At 39.5% G+C, this 26,940-nt stretch overlaps 1 protein-coding gene across 1 annotated transcript in view; it reads left to right on the plus strand.

The window, feature by feature from the left end:
- The window catches only part of LOC146861627 (contactin-associated protein-like 5), a 1,270,002-nt gene that overhangs the window by 1,105,008 nt on the left and 138,054 nt on the right, over positions 1–26,940 (plus strand). Inside the window, exons 15-16 of the mRNA XM_085645996.1 lie at positions 14,943–15,070; positions 15,563–15,733. Of these exons, the coding sequence (XP_085502122.1) occupies positions 14,943–15,070; positions 15,563–15,733 (299 nt within the window). The remainder of the gene's footprint in view (positions 1–14,942; positions 15,071–15,562; positions 15,734–26,940) is intronic.

Raw genomic sequence — 26,940 nt, forward strand, 5'->3', positions numbered from 1 at the left:
TTGACACATAATCTTGCAGAAAATTATCCACATATTTCAAGATATTCTCAAACACACTCCCAATAGATGATACAAGAGGCCTACCAGGTGGGGCCAGACGGTTTTTGTGGATCGTGGGAAGAAAGTACATTATAGGCAGTTTGGGGTTATCTTTTTTGAGAAACAGGTATTCTTCCCATGTAATGGTCCCTTATTCTTGCCACTCCCATAATTTACCCCAAGTTAGAGTGATGCTCTCATTGTAGGTTTTTGTGTTGCATCTATAATAGAATCTATCAGTCTTCAATTGTCTAAGTGCCTCAGCAATGTATATTTCTTTCGCTTTTAAGCACGATGTAGCCTCCTTTGTCTGCTGGACGGATTAATATTTCCTTATCTTTTGGCCAGTGATGTAATTATATTTTTTTGCCTGCCAGTTAGATTGAATCCTTTACAGCCTCCCTGACTTTTCTTGTGTTTACATTCAAGCAGGGCCTTGGTTATCACATTGTGAAACATGTCTATATTATCGTGTGGTAGATTTGGGTAGAATGTTGAGCAGGGATTGAAGGGGGTTGAGGCTGCTCCATCAGTATTAATGTCCGTAATCACAGTGGGTTCTTCTACATTACCACTGGATGTGACCTCGATGTTTGATTCGAGTTGTTGCATGGTTATAAGGATACTGGCATCCCCTACTGTAAGGTTGGGCTGGGTGATAGTGTTGTCGGTAGTGCCCTCCATACTACTACTCCCTTTCAAACTATACCACTTAGTCAATTTCAGCATTCTGACAAACTTAAACATGTCAATGCGTGTGTTTGAGTAGTTAAACAATTCAGTGGGGCAGAATGTGAGACCCAAACACAGAGTACTCTTTTCCAAAAATGATAATGTGCGATTTGTGAGATTAACAATGGTTTTGTTTACCATAGCCTTATCCATCATTGTTGCTTCTTCCTGTAGCCACCTCATCTGGTTCCTATGGGCTCTGTTTCCTTTTCCTTTCTTGATCCTTCGTTTGCATCTACACCTTCTTTGTTGGCTCCGCCCCTGCCTCTTCCTCTGCCTTTTCCTCTTCCTCGGTTTTTCTCGTCCCCTCTGTGGTGGTGCTTGTGGGAGGGATGTAAGGATATTACACTCTTCACATTAGCTAGTAATACACATCCCAAATACCTCATGATAACAGAACTGAAATCAATCATTATCCTCAAGATCTAAAAGTTGGGCAGGTTTTAGAACAACTATAGGTTTCATTTTATACTCTTTTTTTAGTTTAGGAAGCTTTAATAAAATAGATAGAGAAAACACGGTAAAAAATTATAATAAAGAGCATGAAGTACAAATCCATAGGAAGAAGGAATAAATATGGAAATTAATGGTGAAGAACCAAGACATCATACATGTTTGGGATTAAAAACTAATATTGAGAGTAAAATACAATCATAGAGTACCATAATAAAATTAGCATTTTTGTTTTTGAGTTTCAAGAACAGAAAAGGGGTGAAAGAAAGAAAGAGGAGAAAAGAAAGGGGGACAAAAGAGGAGAGGAGAGAGAAAAAAGAGAGAAAGGAAAGGAGGAAAGGAGATAAGAGATAACGATATCAGCAATCATATCATATAATCTAGTAAAACTTTCCAATGACTAATGAAACATAATCACAATTGGCAATATACAATCATAAATTGTGAACAGTATAAAAAGAGAAAGAACGGAATAAGCACAGCATTCACGGCGGTTGAAATACAAAGTTACTGTCCTTGGCATGCAGTGCAGAGTAGGAAATATAATTAGTGAGAGGAGAGCAGAAGGCCTTTTTACTAATAAGCTGCTGAGAGGTGGTAACAAAAGCTCTATCCAGCCTATGATGGTGACATAAAAGATTCCACCAGGCGGAAAAGGAGACTTTGGAGGCATCCTTCCAATTCGAAGTTATAACCTGAATATCAATGGCAATGGATAAATCTATAAATGAGCCACATTTACGAGCACCTAACCAACGTATAGAATTACTGCCCACAAATATTAAGTGAAAGTCAAAAGGGAAACTAGTGGAGCAAATAGAGGCAATTGATTTGCATACTTTTGTCCAAAAAATGGAAATGTTCAGACAAAGAAAAAAGGAATGAATATATGTGCCAGGAGTATTCTTACAGGACCAACAATTAGGAAATAGGGTAGGGTTGAATTTAGAAACAGCTAATGGGATTAAAAATAATCTCCGATAAAAATAATGAAGTGTTTGAGTGGTACTGGCATTGCATAAAGTATGGTGTATCCGAGCCCAAATGGAGTTCCATGTGTGTATAGAAAAAGTATGTTGGAAGTCTGTTTCCCATACAAGTTCAATCTTACTTTTAGGACGAGTAGGTAGAGAAACAAAGAGGTATTTGTAAATATGAAAGGCCCGGACAGAAGGGGAAGTAGGTAACGGTAGTATAGAAGAGTCGAGTGAAGAGGAGGAAGTATCAGAGAGAAGAGAAAGCTGTTGAGTTAAAATCATTCTCAAAGAGTCAAATTTAGAAAGAGACGTGACGGATAAATTATATTTAGATGGGAATTCCTGGAAAGATAAAGGCTGCTTATCATGCTTTAAGTGTTTAATCTATATAATCCCTTTGATAATCCAATCCTTCCAGAAGATAGTACCATTAGAAATTTAAATGGATTTATTATGCCAACTAGAGGAATCCAGAAATAGATGAAGTGGTGAACGTGATTTAGTAAGTATTGGATAAAGAGTAGATATAAGATAAGGGATAGTAGGAGATTTGAACAAACGAGGGGGATGAGCAAGGTTTGCTAACGACGCAAAGGGATGAATAACGGATTCCTCCAGTTTATGCCATACCGATAAGGGAGGGTCATCTGAAGAAGAAAGATAAGGCAAAACTTGCCGAATTAGGAAGGAGGAATGATATAGGCGAAAATTGGGAAAATTAACCCTACCCCTATCTTTAGGAGCTGACAAAGCAGAAAGAGAAATGCGAGCTTTCCAATCAGTCAAAAGAAATTTACTCAGAATATTGTTAACATTCTTAATATTTTTTTAAGGAAGTCGTACCGGTAACATGGAAAGGTAAAAATTTATTACTGGAAGCATAATCATCTTGGAGGTATCCAACCTGCGCCACCAGCACAGAAATAAAGGGGACCATTTCTCTGCAATATCAGAAATTTTTGATGAAACATCATCCAAATTAAGTTGAACTGTCTTAGCAATTGAAGAAGAATATTTTATCCCTAGACAAGTCATGCAATTAGTATTCCATTTAAAGTCCGTCCCTTCAAACATACTTATAAGGCAGTGTTTATTTAACGGAAGTTTATTTAACTGAAGAATTTCAGACTTAGAAAAATTTACCTTGTATCCAGAAATGGCAGCATTAGAAGACAGAAGATCGATAAAAGCGGGTAGAGAGGTAGAGGGGTCGGACATATATAGCAAAATATCATCGGCATAAGCAGTGAATTTGACTCCAATAGATTTATGAGTAAAACCTCGAAAGGCAGGAGAGTTCCTAAGGGAGTGAAGAAAAGGTTCAAGAGACAGAATGAAAAGCAAAGGAGACAGGGGAAAACCTTGACGAGTGCCTCATTGGAGAGTGAAATAAGGAGATTGAAAGCCATTTACAAAGACCGATGTGGTAGGTGAGGAATACAACAAACTAATAAGGGATAAAATAACAGGACCAAACCAATGCCACTTAAGAGTACGCAACATAAGAAGCCAATGAATGCGGTCAAAAGCTTTCTCCGCATCTAGGGTGATAGCTGCGATCGGGGTAGAGCTTTTGGAAGCAAGATGTACAATGTTCAAAAAAGTTCTAGAATTGTCTGCAATCGTTCTACCCTTGACAAAACCTGTTTGCTCATAACCAATCAAATCGGGGATAATGTTATTAATAAGAAGAGCAAGGACCTTAGCAAAAATCTTACAATCTAAATTAATTAAAGAAATAGGGCAATAATTAGCACAAGAAGAAGGATCTTTGCCCTTCTTAGGAATTAGACAAATCATAGCTTTGAGAAAAGAACCATGAGCCTCTTTGTAAGACAAAAATGTTTGGAATAAAGATAAAAGTTGAAGAAGTAAAAATTGGGAAAAATAAGAATAGAATTCGGCAGTGAAGCCACCCGGACCAGGGAATTTATCCTTTGGTAATTGAACTTAAGTTCAGAAAGGGAAATATCCCCTTCTAATACGGAGCAATCAGGAAGCGAAGAGGGACGTGGAGGGAGTGCTTCAAAAAAAGAATCCAATGCCTCTTCGGAAGGAGAGGATTCTGGAGTGTATAGCGTCTTGTAAAAATCCGGGAAACAGTTTAATATTTCATCGTCCCTGAAGTGATCAACACCACCATTATCAGTAATTTTGACTACCTTAGAACATTGGGATTTCATCTTTAAATAATTTGCCAGTAGTTTGCCAGCTCTATTGTGACCCCCATAGAATTTAGAGTTAACTTTGAGAAGGGTACCAGAAGCCTACTCAGTTGATTTTTATTAAAAGACAACTTAGCTTGAATTAAATTTTTTAAGGTATCCTCATTATTAGAGGTAAAGTAGGCGTGTTCGAGATGTTTAATAGAGGCTAACAAAGAAGCGTAATCCTTCCTACACTGTTTCTTTTTAGCCGCAACATAGTCGATGATGAATCCTCTGGCTGTTGCCTTGAAGGCATCCCAAATAGTAGGAAAAGGAATATCCAGAGAAGCGTTCCTAAGGAAGAACTCTGGCAAGAACTCTTTAAAACGTTCCACAAACTTATGATCCTTGAGTAAATAATTATTGAAGCGCCATCTGCGTGACTTGGATGGTTCAGAGGTGAGATCCAGATTAATCAAAACTGGGGCATGATCTGAATTAAGAATGGACCCAATATCGGACTGGATTAGGTTAGGAAGGAGATGGGGACTCAAAAAAATATAATTTATTCTAGAAGAAGATTTGTGTGTAGGAGAGTAGAAAGTGTATTCTAACGTGTCCGGATGAGATATTCTCCAAGCATCAACCAAACCCCTCAAATGAATTGTAGTCATAAAGGTTTTTTGCAATTTTATAGGAATGTACCTAACGTTGGACTTCCTATCCGTGAAAGGGTCCATGACCTGATTGCAATCCCCACCCACTAGTAAATTGGTGTCCGGACAGGAATGGAGGGTATGTGACATATCTTTCCAAAATTGTGCATCAACACCAGTAGGGCCATAAATGTTGAGAAGGGAGATAGGGGAGCCATTTATATTAAGATGTAAAAGGATCCATCTTCCATCGACATCCCTCTCCTCCCTCTCCACAACAGGAGAAAGCGATTTGTGAAATAAAGTAATCACTCCGTTCTTCCTATCTTTGGACGGGGAACAAAAAACATGGCCAACCCATTGACTTGTAAGAGAATTAATCTTGTTTTCATTAAGATGAGTCTCCTGGAGCATTGCTATTTTACATTGCAGCCTAGAGAAGTGAGTAAGAACCCTCTGTTTCTTAACAGGGTTGCGTAATCCCTTAGCATTCCATGAAACAATGAGAACATTGTTAGTCATGATAACCAGAGAGAAACAACAATAAGCAACAAGATATGCAAAAGAAAACTTTTAGCAACAACTGAAACAACGTATAATTTGTATAACTGTAGAATAAACACATGAACACTCATAATGCAGAGTGCCAAAGAATAAATAGTAGAGAGCAGTGAGAAAAATGAATAGTAAAATGAATAGTAAAACGATCACATGGTAGAAAATAAAAGGAGATGGAAATAGGTAGAATTAGAGCGCTGAAGGGAAAAGAAAATGTAAAGTCTGAGGACAGTGGAGAGAATATAAAAAAGAAAACCATAAAGAAGAGAAAGGAAAGAGAGAAAAAGTAGAGGAGGTAAGTGATAGACGGATCACTGACAGAATATCAAGAAGCAAAATATCGACCTGCCAAAATATCGATGAAAAAATACAGAATGACAGAATATCGACTTCCTATCTACAAACAGATATGAACAAAAATATTGAATCCAAAATATCGTTGTAAATAATATAGTTTATTAAAATATTGAATTTTTTAAATGTCTTAAAAGTAATGTGAAATAATGAAATAATACATATAATTAAGTAAAACATACTTAAAAATACTTAAATAACCTTACAATTTATAAATAATGTATGTAAATAAAAAAATAAACATGCATTTTAATTTTTTTTAACAACTATATTATGACTGTTGATATTACTAACTTAGATATTATGAAAATCGATATTTCTTATCTGAATTTCGATATTCTGCACCACTATATTTTTGCAATTCGATATTCCGTCCATTCTATATTAAAAACTCAATATTCTGTCCAGTCAATATTTTTTTTCGATATTTTCACTAGTTACCGTGATAGAAAAAGAAAGGTTGACAAAAAGCTGGGGGACTTCAGTCAAGAAAAACAGAGTAAATATCCAGAATAAAGAAAATGACATGAGGAAGCGGGAAGCCTCAGAGGGAAGACAGATGGCCAAGCCAGCCTGGACAACCAAGAACAACCAGAACCAATAATTAGAAAAAATGAATATGAAAACAAGTAGCCAATAAGAGATGACACAACAGGAGAGATTAACTTCGAATCAAACCTGAAAAGATAAACGTAACACAGGCAAGCAACAGCAACAAAGATGCATGAAGAAATTCTCAACACTTACCATACATGAGGATAGCCATAAACATTAGGATTAAGGTGGAACGGCAGGGAAGAGTGAAACATCTGAGGAATGGGTCTGTTTAGGAGGGGAGAACATCTGTGGAAAGAGACAGAGAAACAATAATATGAGATAGCCATCCTAGATGACAGACAAGCACAAAAATCTAGAAAGAACAACAGCAACAAACTAAAACCAACAACAGTGAAAGACAACCAATCTATTCAGAACAGTAGAACAGAAAAGATTAACTCAGAGAACATAAGACAAAGCAAAAATGACAAAATTGATCAGGTCCATCCAAAGTCCATCTCGTCCCCTTTATGGCAGGAAATAAATTGTCTTAGATCTTCAGGATGATCAAAGGTGTAGGATCTCTTCTTATATGTAACTTTGAAGAAGCAAGGATGTACTAGGCCATATCTAGCGTTCATGGAGCGAAGAGCCGGGTGAAGAGAAATTCCTTTCGACGAGCTGCAGTAGCGCGGGCAACATCCTGAGAGAAGAAAATGTGTAACCAGACCATAACATCTGCTTTCGTTGTTTAGCCGCTGAAAGGATCATTAACAGCTCGGTGTATTCCAAAAATAGAACGATTATCGCTCTGGGACGGTTGACAGATGATGAAGAAGATGAACCTCTGGTTTTAGGACCAATGCGGTGAGCACGTATCAGATTAAGATTAGTACCATCCTTGAGACCAACAATTTTGGGAATGTGAATTTTTAAGAAGGCGAGCATGTCAGACCCTTCCTCACCCTCAGGAATGCCATAAATTTGAAGTTTGTTGCGTCTATTACAATGTTCTAAGTCCTCCGTTTGCATCTTGAGGAGAGCAATCTCTTTAGACATGGCTGCAACCTGAGGGATCACATCTTGGGTATCACTGATGTTTTGTTCCATCGCCGAAACTCTTGAAACCAAGTTCAACCATTTTTCATCAAGCCTCCGAAGGGTAGCGTTGGTTTCAATAACAAAAGGTTTAATCAGCTTTATTTCTTCCGTGAGATTTTCCAATGTGATGGTCAGTGGAGACTTGGTAGGTGAGTTAGGTTCCTTCTTGTGACGTTCAGGAGGGGAGGTAGAATTGGAATCCTTGCGAAGAGAAGACATACTTGATGAAGTAGATTTCTGACCAAAGGTGGAAGCAGGATCCATATGGATGCAAGTAATAGCGTATTCAAATATACAGAAGATAATCACTGTATATGAATAAAATAGAACACCAGTATGAAGTAGCTAAAAGCAGCAGTAAAGAAACTCCTCCGGTCTTCGCCTCACCGCACCTGGAGCGGGATGACGGATTTAACTAGCACCCAAACAAAGAACAAATTTAGTGCCCACTATCAAGACTTAGTGGCAACCTCTTTACATTAAAAGGTATCCGCAAACTGATCTGGAAAGCATATAAAGCATGACAGCTTGGCTCAGTCCATCGCGATTCGGCTACCAGGAAGGTAACGCAATTTGAGGAGCAAATACATTAGCTGTAAAGCGTTGTACAGACTGCTCCAGCATAGAGCTCCAAACAGAGTGAAGGAAAAACAGCCTCATACGGCATTCCAAAGTTGAAAAGCATTGTCTAACAGGAAGCAGATGGGATTAAACATATTCAAGGAAGACCACAATGCATATAAAGAAGAGGGCATAGAGTTATAATGGAGTCACCTTCTGAAGCTTTGAGTTTTAATGAAGGGTCTTCATGGAAGATTTACCATGCAAATATTTCCATAGAGGCACATAATATCAGGAATCAGTCATTTCAGGAAAGTAACAATTTTCTACTGCCAACTGCCAATTTGTATGTATATAAAAGATGCCAAAGTCATGTATTGCCAGCAAGGCACAGAGCTCCCAAAGCGTAGCTACCGAGGCAACTTAAAAGTCACACCGCGAGCAGCACCGGGAAGACCGTGAAGAGAGGATAGTCCTTTGCCTCCTGAGCTCACTTCAGAGCTCTCAACACTGGACATTCTAGCTGCATCCATCCTTATCGTTCCCGGGTCCATTGATTGTTTTTTGTAGTTGGCATCGTATTTCCTTGCAAAGGTGCATATTCTTCCTGTAGCGTAATCTAATTTATCATGCTGGAATTTTCGTACTTTGTTATTTTATACTTTTTCTTCGTGTCTTTCAAGTTTTTCTCCAGATCCTCAAGAGCTTTGCTGCCCTCTGGTGTTTCTCTGAATTTTTCTAGTGATTTTTCCAATTCTTTAACTTTCTCCATTGTTTGAGTTAATCTCCTTTCCGCATGTATAATCAATGTGTTGATTAATTTAATGGAACATTAATTTGTATATGATTGCCATTTGGAGAGGAGGTCTGGGTCTAGATCGCTCCCCTGGGTACCCTTTTGCAGTCAATGTATTTCTTTAGAGTGACGCTTTCCCACCATTTATTTATTTCAACTATCCTTACCTGTTCCAATTCTTTCATCAGTTGTTTAGGTGTATTCATTGCCCCTCTTTTTTTAGTACTAGATTGGCTGTGCGCCGCAGCAAGTTCTCCCTCGTCATCGAACATGTCTATTAATAGCTGTTTCATGTTTGGTCCAGCAGTCTGCCATGTTGTTCTGCAGATTTCTTGTTTTATGTTAATATTAGTTTTGTACTTGGTTCAATATTTAGAGTTGTATTGAGTATTGAGTATTCCAGTTTCTCACACAAATATCCCGTGATTTTTGAAAATTCATTTAGAATTGTTCCTTTAATCCACAATTTGTCTCTGATGCGATATTTGTTTGGAGAATGTGAGCGCTAAAACTATTTAGCCGTGTTACTGCAGTTACTCCAATGGGGAAGCACAACTAGTATTTCTGTTGGAAACTGCTTAACCTCTTAGCGGTTCCTCCGTGATTTTCCTGGAGACCGAACTACCAAACCCATCGGCCCCTTCACTATTCTGTGCGGCTGGCATACTGGATTGGAATCTCGGCACGTCTGCGTTTGGCAGTCAAACAGAGATTGCCATGGTCAAAGCAACTGGTGACTCCCCTATGGAGAAACCACCACTCTACCAACAGCCCTCTCCTCTAAAGCCTCCCACCGAGGCGAGCGCCAATGTATCCAGTTACCTTACTCGAAGTCAGGTCCGTGGGTCACGGGTCTCGGAAGCAGGCGCTGTTTCAGGAGTCCACCACTTGTATGTCAGATGACAGGGTCGCTGCTCCGCACTCGGGTGCTCGTCCTTCGTGGTCCAACACCACATTTTACTGGAAAAGGGATTTCCTGCGTCTCCCCTGGATTAGTTTCACCAGAATTCCAGAGGGGTACAGAAAGGCAGCACTCACACCAGCAAATCCACAGCAAGTCGTAGTTGTTTAAGCGATCTTTATTTTATTTTTCTTCTATTATTTCTCCATTATTGTCCATTGCAAAGTGCAGGGTGCATCAGAGATAAACAATCAACCTTTTGCGTTTCGGCCAGAGGCCTTCGTCCGGGTCACATGATTACAAGTGCAAGGTGATTATAAAGAGGTTGGTTTGACCCGCCCTCATTTACAAAAAAAGCATCCCAAGTTAAAAACGTTTTTTAAAGGAACAGTATCTTATAATGACATTCCATCAGTAATTCATAGCCATTTCAAAGGGCACTTGTGTTTTAGAAACTGACATTTGTGATCTTATTTGTGTTGTTTGCAAAATTGAACTTAATAACAAATTAGTAGTAGTATCGGAATTACCGTGGAGAGAAAGCGTTTTAGGACCCCCCTTTTTTCTCGGACCCTGCTTGAAACACCGAAACTACCAAGATAGGAGCTGACCGGAGTACCCCATTAGTTTTGAAAATTTAACAAAGATTCTTCAAACTGCGCAAAAAAAATTGGCAAAAGAAAAAGTGCTTTTTGAATAGAGACAAGGTTCTAACAATAACTAGCTAGGTAATATATATATATATATATATATACACGAAAATTTCCACAAATACGTGCGCTCTCAGGTACAGAAACAGTCACCATCCAAGTACATAAACAACCAGGTTTATTCCACCACAACGCGTTTCAACTGCATCCGCAGCCTTGATCACGTGTACTTCAGTGCACAAAACAAAGAAAGTGTCTTATAGAATCAGACGACTGGCGCAACAGCATAAACATAGGACAGGCAGAATAGCTCATGCATTTGGTGGCCATGTTGGAGTGTTGAAACAAGAAAATAAATGTTTCGGCAAACAGTCGCATTGCAGTTACATCAAATAAATAACTACACGCATATAGAAAAGGAAATCCACTTTTAAACGTGTTATACTTGATGCTGTATGTATAATGTTGCCAAAATCTGCTATGTGCGCACTAAGTAAATGTTACCAACACCGCTATATACAAGTGTAATTAAAATACACCGCTATATACAAGTGTAATTAAAATACAATCAGACCAATGTCCTAATCAGCGACAAATGTACAGTCCTACTGTAAATTGCTTGGTGCATTATGTTAGACCCAAACGTGAGAGAGTGAATTGGCCATGTGTATACACAAATGCCATGTCTTTATACACGTGAGGATGTAGCAGAGTACTGTGACAAATGTCCTAACTCTACGGTAGTGACATACTGTCCAGATGTGATACTTCACATGTGTCTAATTCCAGAGACAAAACAAGGTATAGCAGGATTAGCATAGTGCTAAACACAATATGAGGCGTATGGTGCCTCTGAAGTCTCAGATTAGATGTACCAAAGTGGGGTAACAAAATAGTGTAGCAAGTGCACCCGTCCCATTGGTGTAAACAGTTCAAACTTTCTGACTTATGAAGAGAACAGAATAGACCAGTATCGTAGATATATCAAGTCGTGTTGCCCCGTCAGATGCTAATGAATATTTCAAAATAAGTGATCCCACAAGTGACAATCGAAGAAAAGGTTAGAGGACCCGTTTAAGTGAATAGGTCCCTTCCTTCTCTCCTGCAAAGAAACAAAATAAACAACGAGTTAAAATACGATGCAAAAATATCACATCATAACATGTCGTTTCTTATGCACAGTGTATAGGATGAGGAGACTCATAATCAACAATCAAATTAATAAAAGGAGTTGAAACTGTGGAAGTGAACTAGCATGAATATCAGTCACTGACACAACGGCGAAAGAACATAGCAAAGAGCAAACACACAGTGAAGAGAAAGCTCTGGATAGAGAATCATGGTGAAAAAACAGAACTATTCTTCCTTAAGATGTACGGAAAGCTCCTCATCCTGATTGAGGCCCCAGGGAGCCCTAGTCTGCAAGTCCACAATGTATCTTGACTCTTTCTGCCTGAGCTTGAGAACCATGTTACCTCCTCTGTGATCCAGCCGGATCTGTTCTAATATGAAATATTCCAGTAAGGAAGAGTTCGAAAAATGTTTGTCCTGATAGTATCCTGCTACCGGGTATTTTGGATCCTTGTTTGTGATAGCACGTTTGTGTTCAAGGATTCTCTTTTTCGCCATGAGTGTAGTGCTTCCTATGCAATGTAGTTTGCATGGACATTCTATTACATAGACCACAAATGTGGTGCTACATGTTAAAAATTGAGTTATCTTTCTGCTACCTGTACCATGTACACATTCTTTGCGAAAACTGCTGGTTGAATATGCCTTGCAGTGACCGCAAGGGAAGAAACCTTTAAGATCGTGCATGCCCACATCCTGTTTGGGGGTGATGTCACTGTGTACTAGCATGTCTCTTAAATTTCTCTTAAATTTCTGCCCCGTCTATGGGTGATATTGGGTCTGTCTGTAATGGTATAGCCATTCCATATTACTTGTTTCAGATAAACACATTGAATAGTGCGACACAATCCGATTTTGAACACCAAACAGCCGTTGCACTTACCTCTTTCGTACAAAAGGTAAGAATAGATTTAGCAGTGGAACATTCAGAAGTAGGAAAATATAAGTCTAAATTCATACTTACATCCTTGTAATATTCTATTACATTTTAGAGTTCGACCGAGTCCTGGTCCTGATGAGAACCCTCAAATGCTAATAGGGTTCGGAAACGCGTCGACCAAATACAGCTAGACAAAACAATTACAATTTTACTGATTGATACAGTGTGCAAACAAGGCAGTAGGCAGTAGGCCTGTTGTATCTTTATCATTGACTAGCTGTTTGTAGCAGGCTGCAGGAATGTAATTCACAAATAAGTCTGCACCGTTACTGTTTCTTTTCCAACTTGAGGACTGGTCATTTTTTGTTGTTAATGTTTTTGTCATGTATTTGTCAAATGTCAAATATATTCCATTCATTATTTGATGTATTATTGAATGATAATATGTATGTCCTTTTCCTATGGCATGAATTTAATGTCTTTTATGTACGCTTTACAAACTAACAGTGAAAGTAAAAGGTGACATAAAAACACCAAACCCTGTTTATGTGTCAAAAGGGGTTTGTTCTAAGAAACTCAATTTAATATCACGTCCAATCCTTTTCTTGTTACTAGCCTAAATGGAGAATATGGCTGGAAGTCTTTATCTAGGCAGCCAGAAGTTTGTCCCGTGGTAACCTCTGCACAATACATACGGTCTAGAATTGCGATTTCTCACTGTTAAGAAGCTGATGTAAGGTCATCAACACAGGCTTGAAGAGGTTGAATTAATTCAGTCAGAAAATTAGCTGTTGAGTCATTGAATCTTAGTCATTTTCTCTTTTGGTAAGCTTTTGTACATTGCTTTGTCACAATGCATCTAGAATACTACTACAGCACGCACTAAGGAGGTCTTTTTGGGGACTTGCAGCAGGAGGAGGGCTCAACAGAGTAGCCGTAGCCACTAGCTTAAACACTTGGTGGTTGTCGTTATGGCCTAACAAATGTAGGTGTCTCTCAAACAGCACACCCAGCTTATGGACTTCCTATACTTGCAGTGCAGGTAAGCTGGAGGCCTTCTGATAGAAGCCAATGGGTTAGGAAAGTAGATGAAGAACTGTAGCTTCTGTTTCCATTTGTCTTCAATCATAGCAAGTAAGTTAAAAAGTTGTGGCTTAATGTGGAGTTTCGAGGGAACTGAACATCCTCAAAATTTTTGGGGAAAAGCTAAATTCAGAGTAGAATCCTGTGGCTAAATTCCATAAACAGGAAGAAATTCAGCCAGTGGATTGTACACTGTATTAAGAGTTCTCCATGAATTGAAGGCTTTTGAGTTCCCTCCAAACTGTAAATGGGGCACTAGATGTCTTAAAACCTATTGGTTATTACGAACTGGAGCTCTTTCCGATCACAATCTTATTAGCATCCTCTCTTGTACTTCACACTTGCATCATGGACTCTAAGTCTAAGGCTCCTATTGTAAGTGGTCTGATGTTTTCCGACCCCTGAGCAAACACCAGTTTTGCAAAGGGATCGTAACTGCACGTTATATGCATTTTAATATTTGCTGGACGCACTAAAGTTTGCATACCCCATTAAATTTCTATATGTCAAATATATTTAATATAGAAAAAATATCCGTTACTCACTATACCATGCAGATTTTGGTATACTAATCATGGCTCGATGATGGGGAGGGTGGTCGCGGGGGCGAATTGGAGTCCAGGGGTAGAACACGGGGGGAATACAAAATGATAAACTTACCTTGCGGCCGGGTCCCGAACCCTGCTCCTGCTCTCCTGTGTCAGACTCCAGGAGCAGGAAGCAGGCAGCCAGGCTCCCTCCCCTAAGCCAGTCACAACACAGCAATGTGTTTGGTCTGAGCGCTCAGCCAGGACCTCGAGGGGTGGGCATGTTCTCCGTGCAGGCTGCATTATAGCCTCCAATGAGAATGGGGAAAGTGCGCCCAAGAGGGATGGCCAAACAGTCATTGCACACTTAGGAGTGTGCAAACCACTCCTCTCCCGCTTCAAGAGCAAAGCAGCCCCACCCTCCCGCCCGCCCGCAAAACTGCAGGACAGAAGCATAAAATGATAATTACTCTAGGTTATTATCATTATATGTTTCTACTTGGCACTGCTTAAAAGCAATGGGAAACGCCCTCCACCATAGCAGAGGAGCCGCCACTGGGTGCAATAAATAACTCGCCAAATATAGAGAGTCTCGGAATGAGGGTCTGCGTCTTAGGGTTTCACAGCACAAGAAACAAATGGCTGCGCACGACACCAAAGCGTTTCTCAGATGGGATGCTGAGTGAGTGACAAGCCTCACCTCTGATTTCACCTTTTACTCGCATTCCGTCTTGCTTCTCACATTTATCATTCTAATGTGAATTTTGTGATTAGCTCCTATAAGTTTCTCGATATAAATGCCTTGCATTTGTGAGTTAGTGACCTTTTATGAAAAGGAACCATTTGCTTCATTTCACAGGACCAATGACACGGGCCTTCTCACCTTTAAGGATCACTTGCCTGTGGCACAGATCGTCATCACGGACACCAGCAGAGCGAACTCAGCGGCAGCCTGGCGTGTCAGTCCCTTGTGTTGCTATGGTGCCAGTAAGTGCAGCACTCACTCAGGGCCCGGCTTGCCTTTTGTTTAATATGGTATTTCCCTGGAGGGCTGGAACTATCAGAGGGCGGTTTTTAAAGACTTGAGGCCGCTGCTGGGGCTTGTGTTACTCTATCAAGACCCCGAGGATAATTGCAGCAGACACAGGAGACAGAGAGACAAATCGGAAGGCAAGATGTGTGTGAGGAAGGAGGGGAGAAAAGGGAAATTGAATTGATGGGTGGAAGAGATAGATAGAGAAAGGGGAGGAACGTAGAGGGACTGGTTCCTACATTTGTGCCAGGACTGCTTGTGGTTCCCTGTCAGCCCTGCGGCCCACAGTAAACATCCATAGATTTCTCTTCATATGTGGTTACATTTAGAAGAGTCCCCTTTGTCTCACGTCTTCCCTTTTAATTCTCGTGGTTGTTCGCGAGAGACATTTTATACAATGTCATTATGTGATAAAGCTGATTTAAGAATTGAGTTTTAATTTCCAGGAAGCTTCTGGAATGCGGCCACCTTTCTGACGGAAGCGTCCTACCTGCTCTTCCCCAAGTTTCCTGCGGAGCTCAGCGCAGACATTTCCTTCTTCTTCAAAACTACAGCGGTGTCTGGTGTATTCTTAGAAAATCTCGGGGTTACAGACTTCATACGCATTGGATTGAACTGTAAGTGAGATTTTATGAATTGCATTATAACTCGTGTTAAAGCATGACATCAATCATCCGTTGTTTTCTTTGATTATACATTCATATCCAGGGCTGTGTACAGAATAACACACATTTTATTGGAAAACTGCAAGACGCAGTAGGTTCTGCCTTCAAAAGAAAAATAAATACCAGTCTTTATTTTACTACTTTAGCAGCGTATTTATAACCTGAGTGCGAGCCAGATTCGTTTTGAATTTCGCATTGTGTGTGCTAGCCCCCGCAATTCTGAAGTGCATTTCGAGGTAACAAATGAATAACAATGATTAAAAAATGCATACATAGATATGTAAATAGTTGACAACCAAGGGGCAGATTTATAAGGACTGGTGCATCCCTGTATATCAGCAGGGATGCGCCAGGTAAGATGCGTCACGCAAGTTTACCCTTGCGCCACCACAGATGCACCGCATTTACAATGCGGCGCATCGTGGTGCAAGGATAAACAGATGCATGACGCATCTGATAGCGTAAGGGCGGCGCATTGCTGGAGTCATGTCGCAAGCACGACGCAACTCCAGCAATGCTCAGGGGCTGCCCATACCTAACATGCTGCGTCATGCCTTACGCCTGCTTCAAGAAGGCGCAGGGTTTTGACGCAGCGGCGTCGGAAAAGTGACTCAGTGAAATCTTGTAGTTTTCACTGTGTCACTTTTCCGACAGAACGCCCACCCTGCATACATTAAACTTGACGCAGGTTTAATGTGGCGCAGGGCTTTACAATGTGACGCATCTCCCTAGCTGCGTCACGTTGTAAATAAGGCACTCCATGGCGCATGGTTTACGCCACGTCACAGAAGTGACGCAACGGCGGCGTAAATGTGTCACACGGGGCTTGTAAATCTGCCCCCTAGTCTCGAAAGATCTGCACATCTGCCCTACTGAGACAACTTTGTTAAATACTTCTAATTCCCAATATGAGGTTTACGTTTCACCGCTATGCCCGGGAGACTTCAAGATGGGGACGTGAGAGTTTCAAGGTTCTCTTGAAAGGCGCTCACTCTTCCTGCAACCCTTAGAGGGGCACCAGAATCTTGACAAATTCACCCGGGTTCCCTGGTGCAGAGGCAGTATGTGTGTGATGTAGTTTACTCCCCCAGGCTAAGCTAACAACAAAATTAGGGGCGAGGGAGTCTAGGACTATAAACTGCCTGTCATTTCCCAAAGAGTATTTAGTTCTAGCTTCCAATATGTTTGGATTCAGTTCCTTCCCGACTCGTCCACCAACTTCAGAAATATTTTGAAGAGCCAAACACGTCTCCTAGGCTTGCAGGAGTAACATATCCCATGAGCATCTTATATGAATGTTCTTTTTGGCACTACCACATTGAGTATTTAGCTTCCCTCATCAATAAGATTGATTGGACATTTTCTGCTACACCTAATACCAGTTCCACCTCCCGTTTTGTTAGATATTTTTGTTTTCAATCTATAAAGAGGTTCCTGAGAATTACATATAATTTTGAGATACCGTTCCTCGCCTAGTGTTGGGGAAAAAGAGATTTCTTAAGTGTATTGTCTCTTTGTCCCTCTGTTTTGCAAATTACTCTCTGAGCCCTTTAAAGAATATTAGTAAAAATTATGTTGGAGGGATACATAGAAATCTTCTACCCTGGATTCACAATTTTTTATCCCACCGCCCTTAAACCAGTCTCCTAAACAAGGGGGATTTTTTTTTTTTTAGGTTTGAAATGTAAGATTATTCAAACCGGGTGGTAAACGATTGAAGGTGACAGGTGTCCTTGGAGGGACGTTTACAGTGAATATGGGACGTTACATCGCGGTCTTCACACCACTACAACGACTTGCGCTGGAGGGCGCTGGACTTAGGAATAGTATGATTTACTATTCCAACTCCAGCCTACGTTACAGTAGGGAAGGTGCTGGAATAGTAAATCATACTATTCCTTAGCTTCGAGCACCATCCAGCGCGGGTCGTTGTAATGACTTGCGTTGTAATGCCTGCGTTGTAAAGGTATTGCGGTGTGAAGACCGCAGCGTAACAGATGTCTCCCGTTTGCAGTAACTTGTCTACTCCTCATCGCTATATCCCAGCACTCAAACAGGGTAGTTCCTTACCTGGGAACCAATAGGTAAACATTATGTGCAATATAGTGAAGTTTGAATTCTATCTTGATTCATTTTAATCCGGAGGATCCATGGATTAGTGGTCCCAATACCTCTAAAATGTATCCTTCTCGTGCCTAGATTGGAGCACTTTTTAAGTGCTAATTTCTGGAAAACTACTGAACTGATTTAAACCAAACCAAGCAAAGACACTCCCTTGAGGAAAATGTCACTTTCATACACAGGTTGGTGTACTCTCTCTCATTCAGCTGTATTTTTCGAAAGGAAACTATGGCCTAGCCATAACTACACACTGACATCACCATACATGTATATGTATAGGTTGAAAATGACTATTGTTTGCACGGTACAACACAGATTTGTGCTTTCATTGTTCCTGCTGGCTGTAGAACTCTTTGCATTCATTCACTTCACCCTTATTTTGGTTCAAAGCACCATAAAAGATCATATGCGTAATATTTACAATAAAACACAATTATTACATAAACTGTCACTTTCGGTAATCATGTTATATGTGTGATATAGAGTATTATATACAGATCCATCGTGAAAAGATTCCATATTTAAGAAAAGTCTGTCTTCACTATATACTTTTGTAAGTGTATTGCGTAAAGTGCATGCGCATAACAAAACAGTTAAAACAGTCAAGGTAGTTTATTTAACTGAAATCACATAAAAAATATTGAGTGGAATATAAATTAATCATCATCAGTTTTACAACCAATTTTAGCTTAAAATTATACATGCATCTCTCTGATAAATTGGGCTATGTAAAATGCAGGTGTTAGAACTTTAAGTTTAAAAGAAAATTTATTGGATATAAGTATAGATACAACAATAGTACAATTCTGTATATAGTAATAATACAAAAAATGGAAAAGTATGCTGTATACAATAAGGAAAAAAGAAATAGGAAGGGAAGAAGGAAAAGAGGGGGGGGAGGAAAACAAAAAGATATAACTATCCAATAGTAATACAAGTGAAAAAATTGATCAAAAATATAACATGTATATCATATGTATCTCACTACTAACAAACGTAATTATACAGTTAAGAATAAGCACAGAATATATTAATAGTCAATTAACCTTAATTTAGGGAGGCTTAGAAACTTCTTCTATTGTTGGAATATGCGATGGTAATGATTGAGCAGACATATCTAGAAAGTTAGTAACAGGAAGCCATAATAAGTAACGTTTAATGGCTAGTGTAATTGGATGAACATAAGCTCTATCAAGTCTATGGTTATAACAAACACCATACCACCAAGCCTGAAAGGAAACATTTGAAGCATTTTTCCACAACTTAGTGATCTGCTGAAAGGCAACAGCTATAAGTAAATCAATGATGAGGGTAGTAAGGGAGGTGGAAGTAGACCACATTTCTGCAACACTTCCTAGAAAAATATGAGAAAAAGAAAAAGGGATATGTGTGTGAAATATTTTGGTAATTTGCTGCCAAACATTAGTCCAAAAATGATGAATAAATGGACAAGTAAATAACATATGTTTAAGATCTGCAACAGGGGCTGGACATGACCAACAGGTAGAAGGAGAGAGAGGGTTAATTCGGTGCAATTTGGCAGGAATAATTAAAAGTCTGTTATATATGAAAAATAATGTTTGGGTAGTATTTGCCGCCCTAGAAGATTTCCTTAATTTAGTCCAAATTTTATCCCATACTGAAGTGGAAAAAGACGTGTTTAAATCAGCTTCCCAACTGGATTCAACTGCAGATTTGTCACGAGTCTGACCATTGTGTCTCAATTTGTTATAAATTTGAGAAGCTGAAGTACTCAATTTTAAGAACGACAGAGGAACTGGAGAAGTACTGCTCTGCGTAGAAGAAGTCTTGAGTGTATCATAAGAACTTTGAGCAGCTAGGGTCAATAATATATATTTCGAAAAATATGAAGAGGGAAGGGAATAACGAGTTGCAATATAGAAAAGGGTATGCAGGTATCACCAAGAAAAAGTTGATAAGTCCATTTAAGGCCAAGATTAAACCAATCCTTCCAAAAAAGAGTCCGATTTTTAATCTTAATAGGATTGTTATACCAAATCGGAGATTGCAAGAAACGGTTTCGGTCATTTAAACCATCGAACATAAGAGGATGAAAGGATTTATGAGTATGTTTAAGAATGGGAAGAGAACATTTTTGAGGGGTATTAGATATGAGTAAAAATTCATCAAATAAGAGAGGATAAATGAAAGAAGATTCAATTTCTACCCACAAAGGCAAAGACAACAAATCAGTCGCATTTTGAGATAATAAAGAAGAAGAATTCTTAAGAAAGAAGGAAGTATGGTATGATGCAAAGTCGGGGAAGTTGACTCCCCCTAAGTGCTTAGGCTGTTTAAGTTTGGAAAAAGACATCCTAGGTTTTTTGTTCTGCCACAGAAATCGTGATAAAATAGTATACATTTTTTTGTACCAGGATTTAGGAATGTTAACAGGAAGATGAGATAAGAAAAATAAAATTATAGGGACCAACATCATTTTCACAGAGTCTAGTCGACCCCATCAAGATAAAAACAAGGGATGCCAACACGTTGTAGAGTTGGTTAAAGCGGACTGGAGATTCTTAAGATTGAGTGATACAGTATCTTTAATAGAGGGGGTGAACCATAAGCCTAAATATTTAATCTTAGTAGGGTTCCAGTGAAAAGAAGAAGATACAAAATCAGCATGGAAACAATATTTATTTAATGGAAGAATTTCACATTCATCTACATTAAGTTTGTATCCTGAAACTGAAGAAAAAGTGGAGACTTCTGAAAGAAAAGCCGGCAAAGAGGTCTGAGGATTAAAGATAAATAAAGGAATATCATCAGCATATGCTGAGAGTTTTAAATGTTTATCGCCATAGGGAAAACCAGTAATATTTTTGTTCATCCGGATTTTAGATAAAAAGGGTTCTAAAGACAAAATAAATAAAAGGGGAGAGAGAGGACAACCTTGTCTGACACCTCTAAGAAGAGGGAAAGAAGAAGAAACAAGACCATTGGCTAAAATAAATGATCTCGGGAAAGAGTAAAGCAGCGAAATATAGGAAAGAAATTTAGGGCCAAAACCAAACCAGGTAAGAGTCGAAAAAATAAACTGCCAATTGACCCTGTCAAAGGCTTTCTCAGCATCTAAAGCCACAGCTGCTAACGAAGAATTATGAGAGTGAGATTTACTAAGTACATTGAAAAAGAGACGGGTGTTATCAGAGAGGTGGCGGCCTTTAATGAAACCACATTGTTCTTTACCGATTAGGTGAGGAAGAATATTATCCAGACGAAGCGCAAGAATTTTCGCAAAAATGTTATAGTCCAAATTGATTAAAGAAATAGGTCTGTAGTTTTTACATAGTGAATGATCTTTACCTTCTTTAGGAAGAAGACAAATCAGAGCCTCTTGAAATGAACCTTCAGAACTCCGAGAAGCTATAAAAAACAAAAATAAGTTAAGTAATTTGGGAATAAGTAAACTGGAGAAATGAGTGTAAAACTCTATAGTAAAGCCATCAGGACCAGGAGCTTTCCCTTTTTTAAGTGATTGAATAGCATTGAGAATGTTTTTAGTGGTTATGTCAGATTCTAGAGAGGAGAAATCTACATCTAAAGAAGAAGGCGGAGGTATAGAAGCTAAATATTGATCAATGTCCGAAACGAGAGGTGAAGATTCAGGAGTATATAGCCACTTATAAAAATCAGAGAATTCCAAAAGAATGTCTTCATCTTTGTGAAGTACAGTATTAGATGAAGAAATGATATATTCAATTTTAGTATGTTCTTTTTTGATTCTGAGATAATTAGCAAGAATATTACCAGACTTGTTTTGAGCACTATAGAATTTAGCGCTAGATTTGAGTAAATATAGATTTGCAGATTCAGTAGAAAATTTATTTAAAGAGATTTTGGCGTTAATGAGTTCCTTTAAAGTAGACTGGTTTTTTGATAGGTAATAAAGATGTTCCAGTTTCTTAATGTGTAAATTAAGTGCCTGAGATTAAAGAGAAGCTGCACGTCGCTTTGAGCAACAAAGGATATGATAAAATCCCTAGAGGCACCTTTAAAAGAATCCCATACAAGAAGAGGAGATAACTGAGGGGATTCATTTTCTTCAAAAAATAAGGAGGCAAATTTGAGAAAGGCTGGCGTGAACTTAGGATCTAATAAAAGAGAATTGTTGAATCTCCAGCGTCTAGTACCTTTATTGGGAGGAAGAAGATCCAAACTTAAGGAAACTGGGGCATGGTCAGAAATTAGAATAGATCCTATGTCTGAATGAGAAACGTGTTGAAGTAGAGCCCTGGAAATAAAGAGGTAATCTATTCGGGATTGTGATGAATGAGCAGGTGAATAATAAGTATATTCTTGTAATGTGGGATGACAGATTCTCCAAGAGTCTACAAGAGCTCTTTGAGAAATATTGGAAGTGAATTGAGAATGCATAGAAGAGGGGACAAACCTGGAGTTGGAATTCAATAAAGGGGTCTACAACCAGATTACAATCCCCACCAAAGATCAAATAATCATCAGTACATTGCATTAGAAGGGAAAGAATTTGGGGCCAAAACAATTTATCCTGTGTAGTGGGAGCATAAACATTAAAAATAGTGAGAGGAATCTTATTAATCAGTAAGGAGATCACAATCCATCTACCATCGGAATCATTATCCTGTTTTATGAGCTGAACATCGAAACGTTTATGACAAAGAATAGCAACACCATTGCGTTTTCCTGAGCCTGGAGATGCAAAAACATGGCCTACCCAATTCCGTCGTAGTTTAGTTATTTCAGTATCCGATACATGAATTTCTTGTAAAAGAGCAATATCTCCCTTTAAACTTGAAATATGTGACAAAACTCGCTGACGTTTGATAGGAGAACCCAGACCTTTAACATTCCAAGATATAATGTTTAATGACATTTAATTTTTTGTAAATTGAATCAAAACAGTTCGTAAAAGAATATACCAATTATAAAGGCAAAAACAGTGCGAAAGATACAGCAAACTATGAAACAAGATCATTATGATAAAGAGATAGCAGTGAGAAATACTGAAAATCAAGAAACAGCATATAAAGTGAGGTTAAGAAAAAAGATGAGATGAATGAGAAGCATAAAAGGAAAGTTGAAAATAGAGATGAAACAGAGGAATGAGGAGAAAAGGAGGAAAAAAGTAGAGATAACAGGAAATAGAAGGACAGAATAAAATTAACCATTGGTAAAACAATACAATAAGAAGACATACCACAAAAGAACAAGAATGACGGGGTAGGTGGAGCCGCATGGGGAGGGCCAAACGCCAGACAAGAGGGCGTAGGATGCGAAGCACACAAAGAACATCGTCCAGGCGAAATGAAGAACACTGAGAATAAGGAAACGCAGAAACCACAACCTGATAAAAAGGGAACAAAGAAGAAATAATTAGAGCGAAAAATTATAATAACACCAAAACTTACGAAAATGACTGAAACAAAAGAAATTCACATTTGTGGACAAATACATAACAAGCATTAAACCATGGAGACAAAAATATTCACAACAAGTTATGTTTTAGATATGTCCATAGAAACTCCTTTACAAGAGTCCAAAAATTGCTGAAGTACAGCAGGGTCTTCATAGTTGGTTGTTCTGTTGTTATAAGTCACTTTAAAAAGACAAGGATGACATAAGCCATAACGAGCGTTCAAGCTGCGAAGAGCTGGTCTCATATCCAAAAACTTCTTCCGACGGTCAGCAGTCATCTTGGCATAATCCTGAGCGAAAAAGAGATTGGAACCATTCCAGGAAATTTTTCCTTTCTGTTTGGCTGCCTGCAAGACCCTAAGCAAGTCTGTATATTCCAAGAAATACAGAATTACTCCTCTGGGTTTCGTTGAGGAAGATGGAGAACGGGGATGTTGGCCCAAGCGATGCGCACGTTGGATATTTAATGGTGGGGATTCTGGCAGACCAAGGAGAGCTGGAAGAAAGGACTGAAAGTAGGATATTGCGTTAGTACCTTCAAGTCCCTCAGCCAAACCATAAATGCGTAGGTTATTGCGCCTATTACAGGTTTCCAACTTTTCGATTTGTTGTTTAAGATGATCCACCTCCTTATGAAGAAGAGGAACTTGCATAGCAAAGTCTTGGACAGAGTCAACTCTTTTTTCCAGAACATCAACTCGTTGCTCAGTGTGAGACCAATTATCTTCCAGGTTCTGCAGACGAATGTTGGTTTCTTCCATATGGGGTTTGAGAGCGCGAATCTCTTCAAGAAGAAGTTCCATCGACAGAGGCACAGATGAATTAGTAGGAGAAGGAGGATTCGCTTTACCACGTTTTGTAGGTGCGAGGAGGGCTGAAGACGGTATTTTGGATCCTTGCTTGGAGCTTAGCCGAGTCACAGAAGAAGAGGGACCTTGTGTAGCCACACAGTCCGTGGGGAGATCGTCAGCATTGTCTTGTAAAATATTAAAAGGATTGAAGTCTGCCATCGATGCACCACTGGGTTGCGGAGCCTCTTTACGGTTAGAACGGGATGTTGCCATGGTCAAAACTGAAAGAAGATAGCAACTAGCAAAATTCAGAGAGTAAAATAAAATTGTAAGAAGTTGCCAGATGTAAGGCAGCACACAACGTCACTATGTAAAGAAAAAATGTTGATAGCAAGTCCAAAACTTCCAAACTCAGAGAGTACTGACCCCCAAAGTGCAATGACAACAGGGCGTAACCAGATGATAAGAAGCATGTCCTGTCAGGTTGAATAAATGACGAATTTTACAGTGCCCCAAAGAAAAAATAGCAAGCCAGGAAATGTAAAAATAAAGGAGCTCAGAGGCAGCATATTAAAAAACAGAGTAGGTATTTAATTCCACAAAAATTGACATCTTCTGAGGTGAAAAAAGCAGCAGGCACCAAAAAACACCTCAAAACGAAAAAAAAAAATGGCGGCCGCGAGAGCAATACAGCCGATAAAAAGCCAAAAACGCTGTTTTAAGCTCACCATAAGGCAGCAGCTACATCGTGTTCCATGGAGCCGTACCTCCGACGATATCGGAAGCGGTTTCTGCGCATTGAGGATGAGTGAAAGTAGCCTGAAGCGAGTCTTTCGCCTCACGCCGCTACGGAACCCTCCGACGCTGCGGCCATCCCCGAAGGCGCCTTAGCCACGCCCAGGTGTTAGAACTTTAGCCCTGTCTTTTTCCGAAGATAACCCACATTGCGTAAAAATATGCTAATCCCGAAAACAATTATTTGTGAGCTGTCTGTTTTTGATAATATTCCTAGAGCCTCCAAATGTTTCCTAGTCATCACTCTCACTCACAGTGGTGTTATCCATTCCCTTCTGAGGCTGGCATATGATGAACAAAAGAATAAAATATGTGCAATGTCTTCCTCCAAATTTAACAGGCATAGAGAGCATTTAGTTCCTACCCCCACTGCTTGTTGGTCTGACCACTTGGATGTGGTTGCGTTAATATGGAGGGTCTCATTTAGGAATTTCAGGTGAAGGGTTTTGGCTAGCTGGGGTTTAATTTAATCCAAGAATGGTTCAAAGCTTGGAGTCAGCTTGAAGGATAGAAATTGTGTCTTGAGTCTTCCCACTGTGCAGTTTAATGTGGTCCTATTTAAAATAAAATTCCAGTCGGTATGTTTAGTTTCTTTCTTTGCTTATATCATTGATTCGCTTGGGTTCACCCAGAACCTGCTCAAATCCAACTTAAGAAGCCAGTGTCGTACATGAATGAGCCTGGGGAATGTGAGTTGGCTGTCCAAATCCAACAGTTCTCTCAGACCTTTTCTGTATACATGTAATTCCTCAGTGGTCCAAATTCTGACCCAGTAGAGTAGTGGTCTTAGTGTTGCTAGATGCTCCAATTTCTTGGTGCCACTATCGTAAAATAAGGGAATCAATTGGGTATTTTGGGGAAGTGATGTAAACATTCGCATAGCTTTATTTCCCGCAGCTATTAATGGATTAAGGTTTTCCCCAACCCCATAATTCAGACCCATACAGTGCTGAAGTTTGGACTCTATATATGTGGACCTCCAGAGCAGGGGAGATTGCCTTAGACTCAGTAGCTTGTTGTCTCTTGACAATTGGCATGGTATTTAGCAATAAAATTGTCTTGGCCTTATTTATATGTGGTTTCCAAGAAAAGTTTGAGTCAAGTGTTGCCCCGAGGTAACTAAAATAAGCTACACACTCTAGTGGTGTATCATCTAAGACCAGTTTGTTTTAAAATGTTTATGCAGTCTAATGGCCATGTACTTAGTCTTGGTGGGATTAACTTCTAGGCCCCTTAGTCTACAGTAATTGCTAAAGCTGTCTAGAAAAGTTTGTAAACACCCCCCCCCGGAGCCTGGGGTAGTAGGATTGTATCATCTGCAAACTGAGCACATGTATGGTCCCCTCCCACTTTTGGTGAATCGTGGGTACACTTCTGTAGATACTGGACAAGGTTGTTCACATATAATAGAAAGAGGGTGGGGGGACAAAACACAACACTGTCTCACCCCCCTCCTGACAGAGATGGCTTCTGTAACATACCCCCCAGGGCCCCAGCGTACTTTAGCAAAAATTATCTTGATGGAGCCTATCTGTAATATAATCTCCTCTGGGACTCCTTGTTGCCGTAGGGATTCCCACAGGCCGGCCCTTGGTATTGAGTCAAATGCTGCTTTCAGGTCTCTGACTGCAACGTATAGTTGCTCGGCCTTTACTTTTACATACTTCGAAGCTATACATGCAAGTCTAAAGACTTGGTCGATCGTGCTTGTTTTGGGCCTAAAGCCAGCCTAGTATGGCAAAATAATGTAAATATCTAGTATCCAATCGTGTAATTTTTTTTCAAGATTTGCCTCACATAAACCTTTTGGATTAGGTGTATGGAATTTATAGGCTGGTAATTGGCTGGTTTATCTTTGCTACCCTTCTTGTGGATGTGGACAGTTTCTGCTCCCTTCCAAGAATCTGGGATGGGTGCTCCAGATGCCACTGTGTTATTTAAAAGATTTGCATAAGGTATCCAAATCTCTGGAGCGTGTCTCAAAAGGTCCTCCCATATTTTTTCTGGGCCTGGAGCCTTCCCTAATTTGGT

The sequence above is a fragment of the Triturus cristatus genome, chromosome 3_1 (genome assembly GCF_964204655.1).
Source record: "Triturus cristatus chromosome 3_1, aTriCri1.1, whole genome shotgun sequence".
NCBI classification, from domain to species: Eukaryota; Metazoa; Chordata; class Amphibia; order Caudata; family Salamandridae; genus Triturus; species Triturus cristatus.